This window comes from Pollachius pollachius, assembly GCF_949987615.1.
Source record: "Pollachius pollachius genome assembly, chromosome: 16".
Taxonomy (NCBI): domain Eukaryota; kingdom Metazoa; phylum Chordata; class Actinopteri; order Gadiformes; family Gadidae; genus Pollachius; species Pollachius pollachius.
In genome coordinates, this window is record NC_136949.1 from 8,895,270 (window position 1) to 8,912,476 (window position 17,207).

General features: G+C 42.7%; 1 protein-coding gene across 1 annotated transcript; it reads right to left on the minus strand.

Moving 5' to 3' along the window:
- Window positions 1–623: 623 nt before the first annotated feature.
- fndc4a (fibronectin type III domain containing 4a) lies at window positions 624–17,181 on the minus strand (the record flags this gene model as incomplete). Its single annotated transcript, XM_079753231.1, has 6 exons — window positions 624–665; window positions 2,617–2,750; window positions 4,287–4,376; window positions 9,873–10,077; window positions 11,442–11,557; window positions 17,106–17,181. The coding sequence occupies 6 exons, from the start codon at window positions 17,179–17,181 to the stop codon at window positions 624–626; spliced, it is 663 nt and encodes a 220-aa protein (XP_079609357.1).
- Window positions 17,182–17,207: the final 26 nt, after the last annotated feature.

Genomic DNA, 17,207 nt, shown 5'->3' on the forward strand with positions numbered 1-17,207 from the left:
ACAGGATCTATGTTTTGTATTTTATTGCATTTGAGGAATATAACAAGACATTGACATAGTAATAGAATTCCTAATTATTTCAGAGATTAGCCAATAGTCACTCACATACTGTTACAGAAATAGTTTGTAACAATTATTCAGAACAATGCCTTATAGATATATCGTATGTATCTATATTTAAAATACAATATCTATTAAAAAATATATAGACTGGCTTCCCCAGAGATGATTAATGGGCATTTTTATGTTGCATTGACATACCAAAAATCTGGTACAGAACATGTCTTATCACACTGAAGGAACATTGTAATAGAGCTACCAGAAAATATGTGTGTGTGGTGTATGTGTGTGTTGATTGTAGGGGAACACAGCGGGTTAAGGTTAAGGGATTTTAGCATCTGCTGTCATTCATGAATAACTTATGGGCATGCATCGTGTGTCTTTCAAACTTGGCACGACACCGTATATCTGACGTCTCCATCTATTTTTAAGCCTGAATGGCTTCAAAACATCGTCTAAGCCAAATCCAGATTTTGTATTTCCTTCTCGTCCCTGGCAATCGTGAGAATGTGCTGCCGATCAAGGTGAAAGCGTTGTTACTGTGGAGATTTTTTCATCGCTGCTCAAACGTCGATGATGTTGATCGATGGCACGGATGGATGAAACTGCAAAAGATGGAATAGAAACCAGATCAGTCATTGTGTTATATTAAACTATTTTATATTTGGCCATCTTTAGAAAGCCATGCATTGTCACAGTAGTGATGTATGTGGTTCTAGCTGAGAAAGCGTACCTTAGAACAACAAACAAGTCCAATATCTGTAACGTTAAACCAATATAAGTACTTTATAGTCAGGGTATTGCCATAATTGCTTGGTAAGTTTGACGTGGTAAGCAAATTAGTTGAATATCTGAATCATATTTTATTAAGCCAAGAGCTAGAATAGAAGAAAATGACTTGAATACGAATACAATGCAGTATCTGCATATTGATATCCTGCTTAACAGTTCAAACTATTTATTGCCTCTCATGTTTGTGTTATTTAATATCACCGAAATTGTCCTCCCCATGGGATCTGAATGCAATGATAAGCCCATGGTAGAATTCAAAACCCAGTGGAAATTAAATAAATGACCAGCAGTTTGTACTTCTTGTTTTTCTCTTTCCTTTGCCATGCCTTGTCTCTCCTTGTCTGTTAAGCCTATTGTGCCGACAAGCCGCCATCAAACACACAGACATCGATCTGGCTTCACAAGGTTGTGTTTTTGTGAAAAGCAGCGGATCAATCGCGTGTAAAGGCTGCCGTGAAAAACCTTTTCCATTTCCGTAGTATTTTTCTCTATTTTTTACAGATGTTCAAAGTAAGAAAAAAATGCCGGCTAATGCATGGCATTGAAACTATTCAAAGTTAAACCCTTTTTTTTTCCTGACTGCCATTCAAACACACGTTGTCATGAGCTGTGCTTAAGCCAAACAGAAATTCTCTTCTGGCACCAACATTTGCATCACATTTGCCCTTAGTTTGTATTGCTCATATTGTGGAGTTTTCTGTCCAAATAAATCCTTTTCAACTTGATCCAATTACCAAATTAAATCAGCATTTTATTTTTATAAATTTTTACCACATTCTAATCCATTTCTGTAATAACAATAATGAATAACAACAGGTATCCACAGATACACTGTGAATACCTAATAAGCACAATAGATTGCGATGAAAGCCGACGTAGAAGTCTGACAACAGAGGGCTTTACTCTTAAAAGTAGAAAAAGTTATAAAAAGCAATTGAGCCTGATCTGCCTTTCTGTTTTGCTGGTTGAATAAGAATAAGGTTGAGTTGTTTTTTTGTTTAAATTGTTTGAGAAATAAAACTGTTTGAAACAAATGCTAAACAGATTTAATTTAGATTAAGTTGTTTGTTGAAGAGGCCTGAAAGTCAAGCATTTCATCACCATTCCTGACTGTTTCTGGTTTTTCTATATTGACATGACAACAGTGTTGAAGCGTATCTCTCTGTCTATTACCATTACAGCTCAGGTAGGCCGTTGTAATACGCTATGATCTGTTTCATATTGTGTGTATGACATAATTGATACACTATATAAGTATTGCATTACAGCTCAGAATGAAGGGAGTACATGGAAGAGCAACATGAAGGCCTAGCATTGTTATGGTGAGGGCTGTAGCACTAGCCTAGCCTAGCCTCGGTTACCTAGCATGAGTAGCTTAGCATAATCTGCCTCACTTCGGTAGCCTAGCATCAGTAGCCTTGCCTTGTTAGGCTAGCATCAGAAGGCTCCCACCTTGTTGCTCAGCATCATTAGCGACAGTGACAGTTTAATCCTGTCACTAGCCTTACGTCAGTAGCCTAGCATCATTAGCCTCGCCTCGGTAGCCTAGGATCAGTAGCTTAGCATCAATTAGCCACGCCTAAGAAACCTAGCGTCAGTAGGCTCCCACATTGCTGCTTCGCATAATTAGCAACGGTGACAGTTTAATACTGTAACTAGTCTTACATCAGTAGCCCAGCATCATAAGCCTACTGTCATTAGCTTACATCAGTAGCTTAGCATCATTAGCCTAGCCTCGGTACCCCAGCGTCAGTAGGCCCCCACCTTGCTCCTCAGCAGGCCGCCACTGTGGTGCTCTGGGGTGCTGTGCTCGGAGGACGGCTTGGCCTTCTCCTTGCTGTTGCTTGAGTCGTTGTCCTTGATGATGTCATACTGCCGGCAGAACAGCGCAATGACCGCTGTAGGGAGAGGAAACAGAAATGATTCTGTTCATAAGACACCCATGGATGAATGCACACATACAGTTACGCACACGTATTGTACATTCATACACAGTATACCCATACATACGTGCTGTATTTGTAGATGCCAAGCATGTGCACTTAGACATGAACACTTACCACACACACACACACACACACATACACACACACACACACGCGCACACACACACACACACACTCGCACACACACACACACACACGAACAAAAACACACACACCATGATGTTCCATTAGCTAAGTAGTTTGCTACTCTAGTCCACATTGTCTATCTACTCTTCATTCCACACCTTATCAATGTCATCCCTGAACTGCTTGGATCACTTCAAGTGCCTTCATGGAACACAAAACTCACACTTACTGGAGAGCATAAATGTGTATGATACACAAAATCATTTCCATGCAGACTGAACGCTGAATGTGGCTGTTTGTAGAAAAGGTTCCATTGAATGCTTCTTTGCTTTCAAAGACTGTAATGCTATTTATTATTGAAAAATGACTGAGAAATAAACCTGAGTTGTAATCCTGTACTCTTTTCTAATGTGTTAAGCGCACCATAATGTACTTCCTTTCACATTAAAAGGAATGACTCGGCTGTAATATTTGCACACGGCCAATGCCACACAGAGAACAGATTGACTGTCCAGTCTATTTACGCAGGTATTTATCACTGCCAGGTTCCCTGATGACGCTATGGGACACATTAACAAGACCATTCGTCAACAACGACCAATTCCCCAGAAAGTCAGGACGAACAAACAGTGTTAAAAACGATGAGGAATGATTCCCCAAGAGCCATTTTCTCTTGCTATATAACCAACCGCATGCAACATCAATAGATATTGTACTCGTAGTGCTCTTTTCCTGCTAATGTTGAGTTGATATTATTATTATCGATCGCTATATATCGGTCGATATTGAATTCAATGTTTAGGGGCTGGAGAACATAAACAGGAGCCTGGGAACCTGGCTGGGAATCTGAGAGCTCATGTTTTATTTGCTCAGGCAGATGGCCGGTCCCCCCTCCAGGTCAGACAGATTCTTATCTGAATGTCCTGGGTCAGACCAATCTCAACCGTTTATCTACCGGTATATTGGGCGGGTTTGATATGATGATTTGATGACTAAGATGGCTGCCGTTTTGGTCTACTTCAGACAGGATTTAATTGACTAATACAGAACTCAACGCTGCATCACGGGATCACTGTCGCCTTGCATGGCTGCCGCCGCCGTCAGTGTGTATGAATGGGTAAATGTTAGACAATATTGTAAAGCGCTTTGGGTGGCCTCTGGTTACAAAAAAATCGCTATATAAATAGTCCATTTACCATCACACTTTTCTTTGCTCTGGTTGGTTGAACATCTTTCCAATTTCTTCCAGAGGCAATTTGGCCTGCAACGGTTGATAACACTCCTCCGATATCGAAAAGGACACTGAGAGGTTTTCAACTCGTGCACTGGTCAGGTGATGTCCAGCTGCATAAACAGACCTACCTGCCCACATTAGTAGAACCACCACTATGATGATCATCTCTCCAGTCTGGAGATGTCTGGACCTGTCCAGTCCCTGCACTGTGGGGTCATCTAGCAGAGAGAACAGGAAGGTCAAGAAGGTCAAGGGTTAAGGTTAGGGTCAACACAACGGCAAATACACGTAACCTAGGCAAATGAAAACATTGTTTTGCCACATTTTGCATAACAATGTGAAACAGTGAAAAACGGTGGCAGTTCCAGACAGAACAATGACTTCCGATAACGACAGATCGTTTCACGATTCATTACTAAACAGTGACCAAAAAAAGGTTACTCCCAAAACATTTAAATGATTCCAAGATGGAGGCGGGCATTGGAATGTACAAGCCCTATTGTGCAGCATACTATACCATATAGGGTATATAAAGAGACAGAGACACTCTTCAAAACAAACAAATGCACATACTTATATATATAGACATGCATGCACCCACGCCCACGCACGCAGGGATTTACACAAATCAGTTGCACTTTATTCAGCTAAAGGCTCCCAGCAGTGGTCTGCATTGTGTTGATCCCCCACCGCCATCGACCACGGACATCTTGCCAAGCAATCGCAGGATCCTCTCATCAGGAGCCAGCAGGATGTGATGCTGGGGCGTACCAATCCATCACGGCATTAATCCCGCTGTAAGAGCTTTGACTGTCGGCCTCTTTCCCCCCTCAAACAATCTCTTTAAACCTGCGCGGCTGGATCTCTTCCAGCCGGACACTCTTCCAAATTAGGGCCTCCCCGCTGAGTGGATCTAAGGGTCCGGATGTTGCCCCGGATTCCGGGCGCGCCAGACAGCCGTTGTGATGTGGGAATTGATTGGTTTACTTTGGTGGTCATTGTGTGTGTTTGTGTGGTTGTGAGTGTGTCCGTGTGCATGTTTACCTTGGTGGTCATTGTGTGTGGGTGTGGGTGTGGGCCTGTCCACGTGCATGTTTACTTTGGTGGTCATTGTGTGTGTGTGTGTGTGTGTGGGTGTGTCCGTATGCATGTTTATTCAGATATAACTTGGCGGTGAGGGGAGACTAGGTTCTATCAAGAGCAATATGTCTAACCCATACCTGGTTCTAAAGGACTTGTTCCTGAATTTGTTTTGGGAGCTGCTTTGCTATAACCTATCTGGTACTTACATCTACTTAATTGCAATGTTTCATAGGAATAGGAAGAAGCTTTATCCATCCTGGTGTTTTTGCTCATTGCTGATGTCAGCAGCCTTATGGTTTCCTTAATTATCACAGCTGGATTCCACCGGCGTAAATAATACTGCACATGGTACAAATACCTTTTTTTTTATTTTGAAATGCTCTGCCGTTAGTGCTTTTCAAGCACATTCATTAACCGAGATGAGCATGCTATTCATTAGGAATTGATACGAGAGCAAGCAAGCTAAATTAGAGATTATTCATAAAGGGAAGGGGAGCTTTAATTTAGCTTTCTTCTGTGGAAGGAATTTCAAATTGACCCGACATAGACACGCACAGCTGAGAGTGATGCTGCATATTCAATACCAGAAACTGTACTTAGTGATTCTGCTTGATGTGTTGCTCCTGGTAGATGTGACATACGGTGTTGCACCGATGCAGTGGTTACCTTAATTAGTCTGACAGCTTCCCTGGGGCTTGAATCCCTGAGCGGGATGTATTACTGTGATCTGAGCAAAGGTGGGGAAGCCTGTTGCAACACACCAGGTGTTCCATGAAGGCATAACAAAGACACAATTACCGGCTAAACTGTGCCTGTGTTTTATCTCATTAAAACATCCAATTTTTTCTTTAAATATAAAAAATCTATAAATAATACTTATCTTATGTGGTTCATTTTTTTGTTTACTATTGTTTATATACTATAGATCAGAATAAAACAAAAACAAATGTACAACCAGAGTGTGTTTGGACTGAATGTGTTTTTGTCTGCAAAGAGGAGAGGCTGAGTTCCCACTATGGGGTTGACTAGTCAACCTGGCAGCCCTGAAGTTTCACACACTAATTGAGTCTTAGGGGATCCTCCTCCTTCATCTTATTGTGTTTGACAGCCAAGACCACCCACAATCTAAAAATATCAACATATTCTTACATGGAATGTGGGGCTGTCGGCCGCATTTATGACATTGAAGTCAGTTAGTTATCAGTCAGTCAGTTATCAGTTTGAAGAAAACTGAATATGTGCAACATCATTCACGTATTTTTGTGCGTTAGAGTCTGGCTGAAGTTTGTTGTGGCCACACTGCCCCTCACACAAAGATGGTTTCCTGCTCGTGAATCTTTCACGACTCGCTCATCACGTATTGATGGATTTTCTGTTTAATTTTGCAAAAACCTCTCACAGAAATCCCACACATTCTCATAACTTAGAGAAATGTACTGAATATTGTATGTCAAGCAAGCTGCTTATCTCCCACACAGAATGAAAAGCAATGGGGTGTTAATATGTTTTTGCCCACTTTTGTTTCTTTTAATCATTTCCCATAACTGTACATCCAAACACCATCACAGCCTTGTGTTTTGACAGGCGGGCAAAGCCAACAAATGCATTCTTAAAGTTGAAGGTTTACTTTTCAAACTAAAACTTAAACTAGGACTGACAGGGAAATCGATCCTGCCCTTCCATTAGCCAGCCCTTGTTAGCATTCACATGAGTCTGCTACGGCTTTTCATCAAGCTTCTTCTACTTTGTAATCGCATTAGATAAAGGAGCATTGTATTGTATGGAATACAGGCAGTATTTATTTTAACGTCTACCATAGAAGTCTCTAATGCACGCTGTAAACCAATGTACTTTGAGCTATGCTTGGCTGCAGCAAAGGCGATGGCTCCATTGTGCCCTGGCAGACTTGATTCAAAAGGTTTTTATATGTCTATAGTGGGTCGATGATCGAGAACGAGAAAGGTAGTAAAACTGAAAAGTGACATTAAATGAGAGTTGCGGGCTACTTTTAAGTGAGGCTCAGGTTGAATCGAGGTATAAAGTTGTTCCGGAGCAGAATGTGAAATCCTACCCCTGGCATATTCCCTCTCTCTCTCTCCCTCTCTCTGTCCAGAGATGTAAGCTCTCTGGGCACCCATCTCTCCAAGTAATAAAGTCATTTGCTTTGGATATTGTGGGTTTCCAGGGGTAATGTGGGGAGTAAGTGGGCAAACTGCTGTACACAAGGGTCTGCTGTGGAGGAAAAGCAGTGAAAAGGGTTGGGTTACTCTCACAATGTTGTTATTGATAAAACAGGGCTGCTACTTTTCAAATCACGTACTTTAAGGTAACAAGAGATTTTCATGCATCATACAAACAGGTTGTGTCTATGTGCACCAAAATCAGTTAACATTCTTCCCCGGGCCCATTCCAAACTAGCAATAGTTTCTAACGAGGGAAAAGGATAAGCTCTACCCATGATGACGTGCACTGTTTATAGAAGCTATATAACGTTATAGTTTCAGTTTTTTATTCTCATTTTCCAAAGCGTGTTTCAGGATGAACCCAATTCTAAATGTGCCTCAGAACTCTGGAGTGAATGCTGATCTTATTTAACTCTTTAAGTCTTTTTTATATCTAAGGTAATGATTGGGAGATTAAATGTATCATATTTGTATTAATATTAAGTTGTTTGTTGTATTAAAAACCTTTATCATTTTTGAGTTACAAAGTTAAGAGAATACAATGTATGCATGCCATGCAGAGAAAAGTGAAGACATATCATACCAATATGAACTCTGTTATAGCCTCCATGTGACGGGGACCTTCCCAGGCACAGACAAAGTCATTTCCATAAAAAAATAGCTGTGGGAAACAATGATAAGCGGGGGAATTACCAGAGAAAGAGGGAATCGTAATAGTCTCCAAATTGGGACACTGTTAAAGGTTCTTCACTGAACTCGGGGAAAGTTGTTGGAAATAGAAAGTAACCGAAGCAATATCTCACTAATGATGTGTCTTGTCTGGGCTGTATCCCTGACCTACTTGCACAGCTTCAGACAAGATACAAAACTCTGCGGAGCTAATGGAATATCTTAAACTTATCTTTCTTTCTCTTGGTAATGTTTGCCTCAACTACTTAAAACATTCAACATTTACGGAAATTACATTTAAATGAACTTTGAAAAAATGTAGCTTCATTGATGTCTAAAAAAAGGTTTTAATCCCAAACCAGGTGAGGAGGAGCATCAATCATTCACTAGCATCAGCACTTTCCACATTCAGAACATGAAGGTCTCTGTAGAAAGCCTTAAGAACAGAAATGTCGCGCCAGGATAAGGGGCCGGCGTCCCTTAAGCCAAACCTCCTATTCGCTGCCAACGCCGCCATTTTCACGCTTGTATATCAATTTTTTGGCTTTAGCCATGGCTCACATGTCGAGAAGATTAGCCTGGGGGTAGAGGGGTAGAGGGGATAGGGGGGTAGGGGGTGGGACAGAGAGGGCCGGCGAAGGAGGCGGCTGGAGTCTGAATCCTCAACACAGAGAAAATAAAGTCGTCTGGAGATGGCTCTTCAGCTCATACACAACAAATAGAGTCACTCAGCCTTCCTTTTTTCCATTGGTCACGGGCTTCACATCTCACCCAGCACTAGTCCAGACAAAGCTAAGAGAACCCTATTGGAAGAGAGAGAGTGTGTTTGCCCGGGTATCCCCCCCCCCTGCCCCCTGCACTATCCGGGGCCCACTGAGAAAGACTGCTGGAAGTGGAAGGGGTAGACACCTGTCTCTGTAGCCTGAGGAAAAAATAGATCTTTCTGCCAGGCTCTACAAGGATAAAGTGTTGCTTTATATAACATCACGAAAAGATTGTTTCTTTTAAGGAATCGTGGGCAAACATAACCAACATCGCCTTCATAGCTTGAACTTGAAATGTAGTTGAAGCTCAGTGTTTAATATTGAAACTGAGACTATGTTTTAGTGAGGTACCATCGCAACTATTTTTAATAGGATGTCATCATGTAGTTATGGTACTTTTGAATGAGTTGCATGCTATACCTGATCCTTTGATCTTTTAAGCAAGCAGTGCATGGCCTTGTTTTCACTTTTCGCTGTTCCTTAGCAAAGGGTAAAGCTGCAAAAGTGCCACACTGCATGATTCAATGAACTTGTATTAAAACTTGTTTGCTTTCCGGATTATGACATCCACTCATCTGCTCCGTCTCATTTTGGCAGTAAAAGTAACCAGTGAACATATCATGACAGTCAAAACTAGGTCTCACAACTTTCACAAACATCTTCATCTTCGGGAGGTCTTTGAAACCTTTGAAGTTAACTTTCAGATTTCTATAGCAGTTAGAGATCCACAATTGGGACATGACATGTGTGTGTTTTTGTGTGTGTGTGTGTGTGTGTGTGTGTGTGTGTGTGTGTGTGTGTGTGTGTGTGTGTGTGTGTGTGTGTGTGTGTGTGTGTGTGTGTGTGTGCGTGCGTGCGTGCGTGCGTGTGTGCGCGCGTATGTAAGTGCACGTCTGCATTAGCACGTGTGTGCGTAGCTCCATGTCTGTGCGTGAAAAATTCATAGACTAGTGTCATTGGAAAAGCCAAGGCGTACCAACTATAAATAACAGCTCTCAGGAGTACCACCACCTACCCTGGTTGGAGCTGTTGGACGGGAAGAGGTCCGACTTCTTGAGGGTGCGGAAGTGGACCTTCTTGCTGGCCTGGCTCTCCCCGTACAGGCCGATGGACTGGACCTGGATGATGTACTCCGTCTCCTCGTCCAGGTCCCAGAGAACGCAGGCCCGGCTGGTGGTGTTGACCTCGCGGATGAAGCGCTGCGTGTGGCCCTCCTGCCTCTGGAGAGGTGCAGGGTGTAGGAGACGGGAGTCAGAATCCATGGATAGACCAGTGGTTCCCCAAGACTAGGACTGGGACCCCACATCGCCTGATGCAGATGCGGGCCCAGGGGAAGAATCCTGGTTTATATGCTATAGTGGTTCTGACGGTGCCTTTTTGGAGAAAAATAGAATAGTATTTGAAATGGTTTGGAAAGGTATCTTTAAGGTCCTGCATTTATGAACAGACTAACAGCCCCCCTTGCCCATGGCTAGGAATGCCTAATGAGTCCTAGCCACGGGCAAACTACTACAAACCACTTCACTGTGGAGGGACCTTCACTGGGATGTGTGTGGAGGCGGATGCAAGAGCAATTTAAGCAGTTGTTGGTTTCACAAAAATGTCTAACCTAAAATGGGGACACTATCCAAAAAAGGTTGGGTACCACATAGATTCTCATTCGGATGCAAGGGTGGAAGAATAATATATCAATTATTTGACAGATAGATGGGTAGATGGATGTATGTCTAGATGTATGTAGGTATACATTAATGAAGGGCTGAACATATATATTAATTAATTATTCTACAGTGAGTGCAGAGGAGAGGGAGTGGAAGATTAAGCACAGATTAATTCAGGTCTCATGGACCACAACCAGGGAATCAACAGCTCTGTGCCACTTGGCTGGGTGTGTTTCCTCACAGACATATGCTCACAGTCCCCAGGCTGTATCTCAGCTGACCTTTAGATGGCATTGAGACCGTACAAGCCCAGATACTGTACAACCTCCACCCATAGACATGCGGAACGCTACCTCCCTTACTCGCAAGCTCTCTCTCTCTATGCCCATCCATTTTAGTGGCTTCAGGCCAGATCTCCGTGTGATCTTGTTTGACTGCGGGTCGCTAATCAGATAATAATGATGCTCCCTCGAACCATGAATCACGTATTATCGCAGCGATGGACTGTGCTTTCAACAAAGGTGCAGAGAATGATGATGTGTTTAAGTGGTTTATAGGTTAGTTTAGAGGTTCCATTTTCGCATGGTTACTCTTAATCGATAATTCATTGCATTTTTCATTTTTCATTATTTTTCATCAAGAGATACTCTTAAAGCTGCAGTAGGTATTATTATTATTATTATTATTTTAAAACCTTTTTCTCAAACATTTCTAAACCGGGACACACTGACTTGTGACTGAGATTCATAGTCCAGCGTAGTAGCACTGCAGAGATTTTCCAATTCTCAAGTTTCACAGCAAGGGAAACTTGCAGTGATCATAGGTAGGGAAACACCAAACTATCTGATAATACACCTCACTCAAGACTTCCCTCTTTCAGAATTGATTGAATGAGATCATGGCTTGCATTTGCTTTTACTTACTTGTTGGGAAATCGAGAAGCCGATGATGACATCTCCTTCCGGGACCTCCCAGCTTACGGTTGCTGAGTCGGCTCGCAGGTGGGTGACGGACACGTTGACGGGAGCAGGGGGGCGGTCTTTGGGAAGAGCAGAAAGCATGTGATTGGCCCATTTGGTTATTGTCACAGCGAGAAGCACTTGCCACACATTAAGTGGCAAGTGCTTCTGTATCGTTGCATCGTCGGACCTCCGCCTGCCAACAAAGTTGTGCCTTCAGCCATTATACAGCTTTATTAAACCAGTTAATCTACTCGCTCAATATTGTGTTTAATGTACTATGCCAATTGATGCATATTTAATATGATAGCACATAATTTGCATACATAAATCAGAGGGGAAGTAAAACGTTATTATTCAACATTCTGATTGAAGGACAGGAGGTTTTACTGCCCATTCACCTGTAGTACCTCACCTTTATGCCCAATAGTCTCCTGGCTTCCTTTAAGCGCGATGCTTAACCCTACCTGCTTATTAATGATATGTATCATAAAGTATCCGATAGCCGCTCTGGTCCATCATATATGCCCCATGAGATATTATCTGATGCCATTGCCTGAGATATAGGATAAAGTGGTTCCTTTCTATTCGCGTCACACTTCGCACCCAGGGGACCAGAAGCATCCTTTTAGCTCATCCCTGTTCTCGAGACGACCACCAGAAACCCCCTCCCCCCATGCACACTTCAAGAAGCAAAATGGAGCTATACGCCCACAAGTCACGCCCTTCAATGTGTTAAGACATTGCTGTCACCGTTTTCCATTACTGTCCAAGTGCCGTGGAGATGTGGCCGTTTCCCTATGATGGAGTGAGCCTGTGTCGAGCCTCCTTGGCTCTTATTATAAACCGTGGTTCTTAATTAAACACACAGCTCTCGGGCATTGGAAATTAAACTGCCTCTCTACATATCTTCTTTTAAGATATCTGTACACGTTAAATAAAATTTTCATCCTTTATCTCTACACTTTAAATGAATTTGTCTATATCTAATCTTTATATGTCAATGCAATCGTATAATCTTATAATACTTTGCCCTGGGATTATTGATCATCCCCTACTGTGATGCAACTAAACACAGTTCCACCGCAACACCACCAACAATTGAGAAACAATTACCATTTTTCTGGCTCCCTGTGTCTCCCCCCATACTTCTTCCAAAACCTGCGTTGGGGGGTGCTATTTTAGAATCTAATCAAGGTGTCAGATCCATGTCCGCAACCCGCCACCCGCTTCCTCCTCCACCACTTTCTCCTCTGTCCTAGCCATCGATCATGATTTGGTCTCCATTGGACAAGCTTATTACAGAATGCACGTGTGGGGGTGGGAGGTGTGATTGGACTGAGTGAGGGGGGGAGAATATGGGAGGGCAGGGAGTTTAACCTGAGGGAGGCGGCGCTCGTGGTAGTGGTGGGGGGCGGAGTGGGGATGGGCACAGACAGAGATTTTGTCTTTGCCGGTGCTGTAATGGACTTGGCCCGATGTTACAGAAAAGTAACAGATGCAGCGTGGAGATAGAGAGGGAGGGAGTGTGAGGGAGGGGCGGATACTTTTCAAGCCTCGCTCTGAGAGGAGAGGACAGCGATGTTTCGGTCCAAGTGGAGGAACTGTAAAAAGCAAGTGGTTGTATGTATGTATCTGTCTATCTATGTTTAGAATTCCATATACAGTATATCCTCAAATCTATCCAAGGTTGCTGAATCCATGAAATTGCTATCCAATCTGAAATTGCTATCGAACCAAATTCTGTCTGCAAGTGTCACACCATTAGTTCCTGTTCTATCTCTGCTGGGGTTATAAACCTCGTAGACTCCCTGGTCTCAATATCAGGGGGTTATAAACCTCAGTGACTTCCTGTTCTATCTCTCAGGGGGTTACAATCCGCACTGACTTCCTGTTCTACCTCTCAGGGGGTTATAAACCGCACTGACTTCCTGTTTGACATCTTTGAGGTAGGTTGTTAACTGATGACAGACTCACATTTTCTGCAGATAATGGTATAGAAGGAAAAGGGTGTAGATAATGGCGATACTACTGTTTGACACTAGACTGTAAAAAATGTGGATGCATTGTACAGCCACTGAGATCTCAAATAAAGTCTGTACATTTGTTTTGACCAGAACCACAGCTCAGCTAGCTCTGCTAGATAACGAGCAGACGACAGCACTGTCTGGAAGTCCTGGGCATTACCCTGAGCAGTACAAACTGTCCTCCTCAGATAATTAAACTCTTTTTAATTACATTTTTCTACAGAGAATGACCCCAATCATTTGGTCTTTCAATTTATTCTGCTTGTTCATCGAAACATTTAAATATTCTATTACAATATGACTGTTTCTCATTCAGTGTAATGAAATTATATTTTTATCCAAAACGACTGACTGTGAATCCAGATGCATGTAATTAAGGAGCAGGTAAGGGATAGGTAATCTTGCTCAAGGACGCCTACAGGTAGACATTGGGAATCAAACCCAGTCCCTTGTGGCTGGGAGTCGAACAGCCTACCCAAACCATTACACTGTACTGTCCCCAGTGTAGGATACAAATCTAGACTATAGGTCTGTCTAGAGTACTAAATGTTTGTACCATGTTGGTACAAACAATTTATACCAACATGTGCATCAAGAGTAGATTGGAGAGGCAGTGCATTTTCTACTAGGAATTCAACATTTGCTGCCGGGCCAACGTGTTTGAAATGGCTTCACTTAGGAGGCACATCTTAACCCGACTAGGTCAGGTCGTTGGAACGTTCAAGCACTATCTCTTTTTGCGCTTCGATGTCTTTCTCTCTCTCCATCTCTCTCTCTCTCTCTCTGTACCTCTCTCTCTCTCTCTCTCTCTCTCTCTCTCTACCAGCCCAACAGACCAGCACATTAGCTCCCTTCCTCCATCCATCTGTAGCATGACGGCCCACCGGGGCCAACCCCAGCTAGAAGTAACATGAGAGTGCTGTGGTTGTAAAGTCACGCGAACGGATAACGCAACGTTTAGCTGCAGATGAACCCCCACGGGGCTCAGAAATCTGAGGGCGGTTCTCATCTGTAACGCCGACAGTGTGAGATAATAGCTTCTTCAGCCACGAAGCAGCTTCTGGAAAGGCGATTTGTATGAAGTGAATGATGTCAGGTATACTTTGGCTGTAAAAAAAAAGCAAAAAAGAAATGAAATGTCTCCGAAGAGCTTGAGAGACTTAACCTGTTGGAAAAGGTCCTTGGATAGATGGAGCTGAGACCTCACTAAGCTACTTTGTGGCATAAAAGTGCACCAGAAAAAGCCATTATTACTAAGAGGATGAATTTGATTTCAAAACGTCAAAACGGCTACTCTTTACATCATGCTGCATCAAGCTATTTTGGGTGTTATTTACCTGCCATTTTATTCCTCTTTGGGACCGGAGTAAATTTCACCCCATTCTCAGTTAATTGCATTTGGAGAAGCTTTCCTTTTCTGGCTTAATGAAGAAGCTATATCTACACAATGGCTCACCTGACGTGGCAGAATTGTAGGTTTTAATGTATTAACTTGGACCGGGCGTTATACACTTAATGCAATATGGCATCAGTTGATTTATTGTGAGTGTTATCATTTACCTTCTGCCAAGGAAATTAGCAATACTTCAATGCTGAGTCGATCAAGAGAATGTAGCTGTCTAGCATTTATCTATGCTATAAAGGCTGCTGGGTAATCAGTTGCTATCAATAACCTGTCTATGCCTTAATACACATGATAACATAAGCAAAAAAGAAACTGCCGAAAATTTTGCCTTGAACCGACACCAACTTCTTTTTATAATGTTTACTATGTGATTGGTAGGTTGCATGACAAACTAATCCGATATATCATGCATAATAATCCAAGCTTCTGGGGCATTTGTATCTATTGCTCCACACTGCAGGGGGCTTTGATATATCACCCCTTCGAGGCCTTTGGGTGCAGCAAAAAAAGGCTGGCGTTGGCTTCTAAGTAGCGTGCTTCGTTTTTTATCTCTGCCTTAACACAGTGAACCCCCCCCCCCCCCCCCCCCCCCCCCCCCCAGCACCGGTGGGTTTTCTCATTTCTGTAGCGGTGCCTCCATTGGGCCCCCATGTCAGGATTAAACAAACCAGACCCCCTTGCCTCCCTCTTTTATTTAGCATACAGAGCTACATAAAGCTCATGGTGGAAGCTCCATGGGCGCTGAGCTAGTTTGGTGGCTCTGCTCTGCTAACTGGTTATAATGCAGATGAATGAGCCGCAGCCAGGCCTGAGACGTAGGAGAGATACATCAGACAGACCTTGATATGCGCATGTGTTATCATCATAGGGAGTTGCAGTGTCTTTGTGCATGCATGTTATTTTCTATTTTCTATCAGTCTTTATTTTCGGTTTGACTGGTTGTTTGAGGTGCAAAGCAAACACTGTCTGGCGGTCATGCATCAGGAGATGACTGAGGTAACCAAATGGACCAGATGGGAACAGGTGAGACCAAGTATGACCAGGTATAACCAGGTTAGAACAGGTGTAACCAGGTGAAACCAAGTATAACCGTGTGAGACCATGTTTGACCAGTTGAGACCAGGTTAAACCGGGTGTAACTCGTTGAAAGTAAGATAGACCAGGTTTGACCAAAAAACGGGTGAGGCCACAAAGGAACAGGTTAGACAAGGTGAGCTGCCAGACAGAGGTCATTGTCATCTCATAGTGCTATGACAGCTGAGCATAGACGACAAAACTGCATCCAACATAGACAATATACGGAACGGGATATCTTAATCGACTGACACTCATCAACAGTGTGAAATAGAGGCGTTCTGGCATGCAACTCATTAGCATTCATGATACTCATTCATTCAGCAGTGTATGTATGATACGTACATGCATTTCATATTGTGCAACCCATATAAATAGCAATTTGATGAATACGTCACATTGCTAGTTATTAATGAATGCTTTTATAGCTTGCATTGTTATCTAGTGTATTGACCTCAAAGCATCATTTCTCTACAGCCAATCTTGTTTTCCTGCAACCAATTTCCTCTCGTGTGTGAGTTTTCGATTGTAATTCGCAAGCAGGGCGTCATTCCCCCCGAGCCTTTCACTGGCATCATCACTGCAGCGTACCTATCAACTCAGATTCCTTCTTAGAATATATATTACCACAATGCTAATGGGGGGGGGGGGGGGGGGAGAGAGAGAGAGAGAGAGAGAGAGAGAGAGAGAGAGAGAGAGAGAGAGAGAGAGAGAGAGGGGGGGGGGGGGAGAGAGAGGGGGAAATGGATTAGCAGAATCAGTTAAATAAACGAATGGGAGCACTAAGGGGCGGTTTACAAAAGGGAAGATATTGATCTGCAGGTTGTTTCCGATGTAGAAACATAATCCCAGGGTGCAACTGACTGATTTGAAATGACCGTGTTTCCTTAAAACATGAACAGGAGTAAAAAAAAATAATAGCACATCTTTGTAATTGAATTTGACAGAAGAGCATCAAGTTCAAATTGACACATTACAATACTACAAATACAAAATAAGCTATTGCCTAGACAGACAGTAATGTAACTGGGTAGAATTTAAAAAATACATGTATAACGGACTTTTCTGCAACAACTTTAGGCTCTGAGTGTAAAAGATAAAAACAATTCCCAGGCTACTCACTTGCTCCGACCAAAAACACGTCGCTGCCAAAGAGCAACAGGACCAGGGAGTTAACTAAAACAAGCCAGCGAGCCATGGCTGGCTTTTCTTTTATTGCTTTCT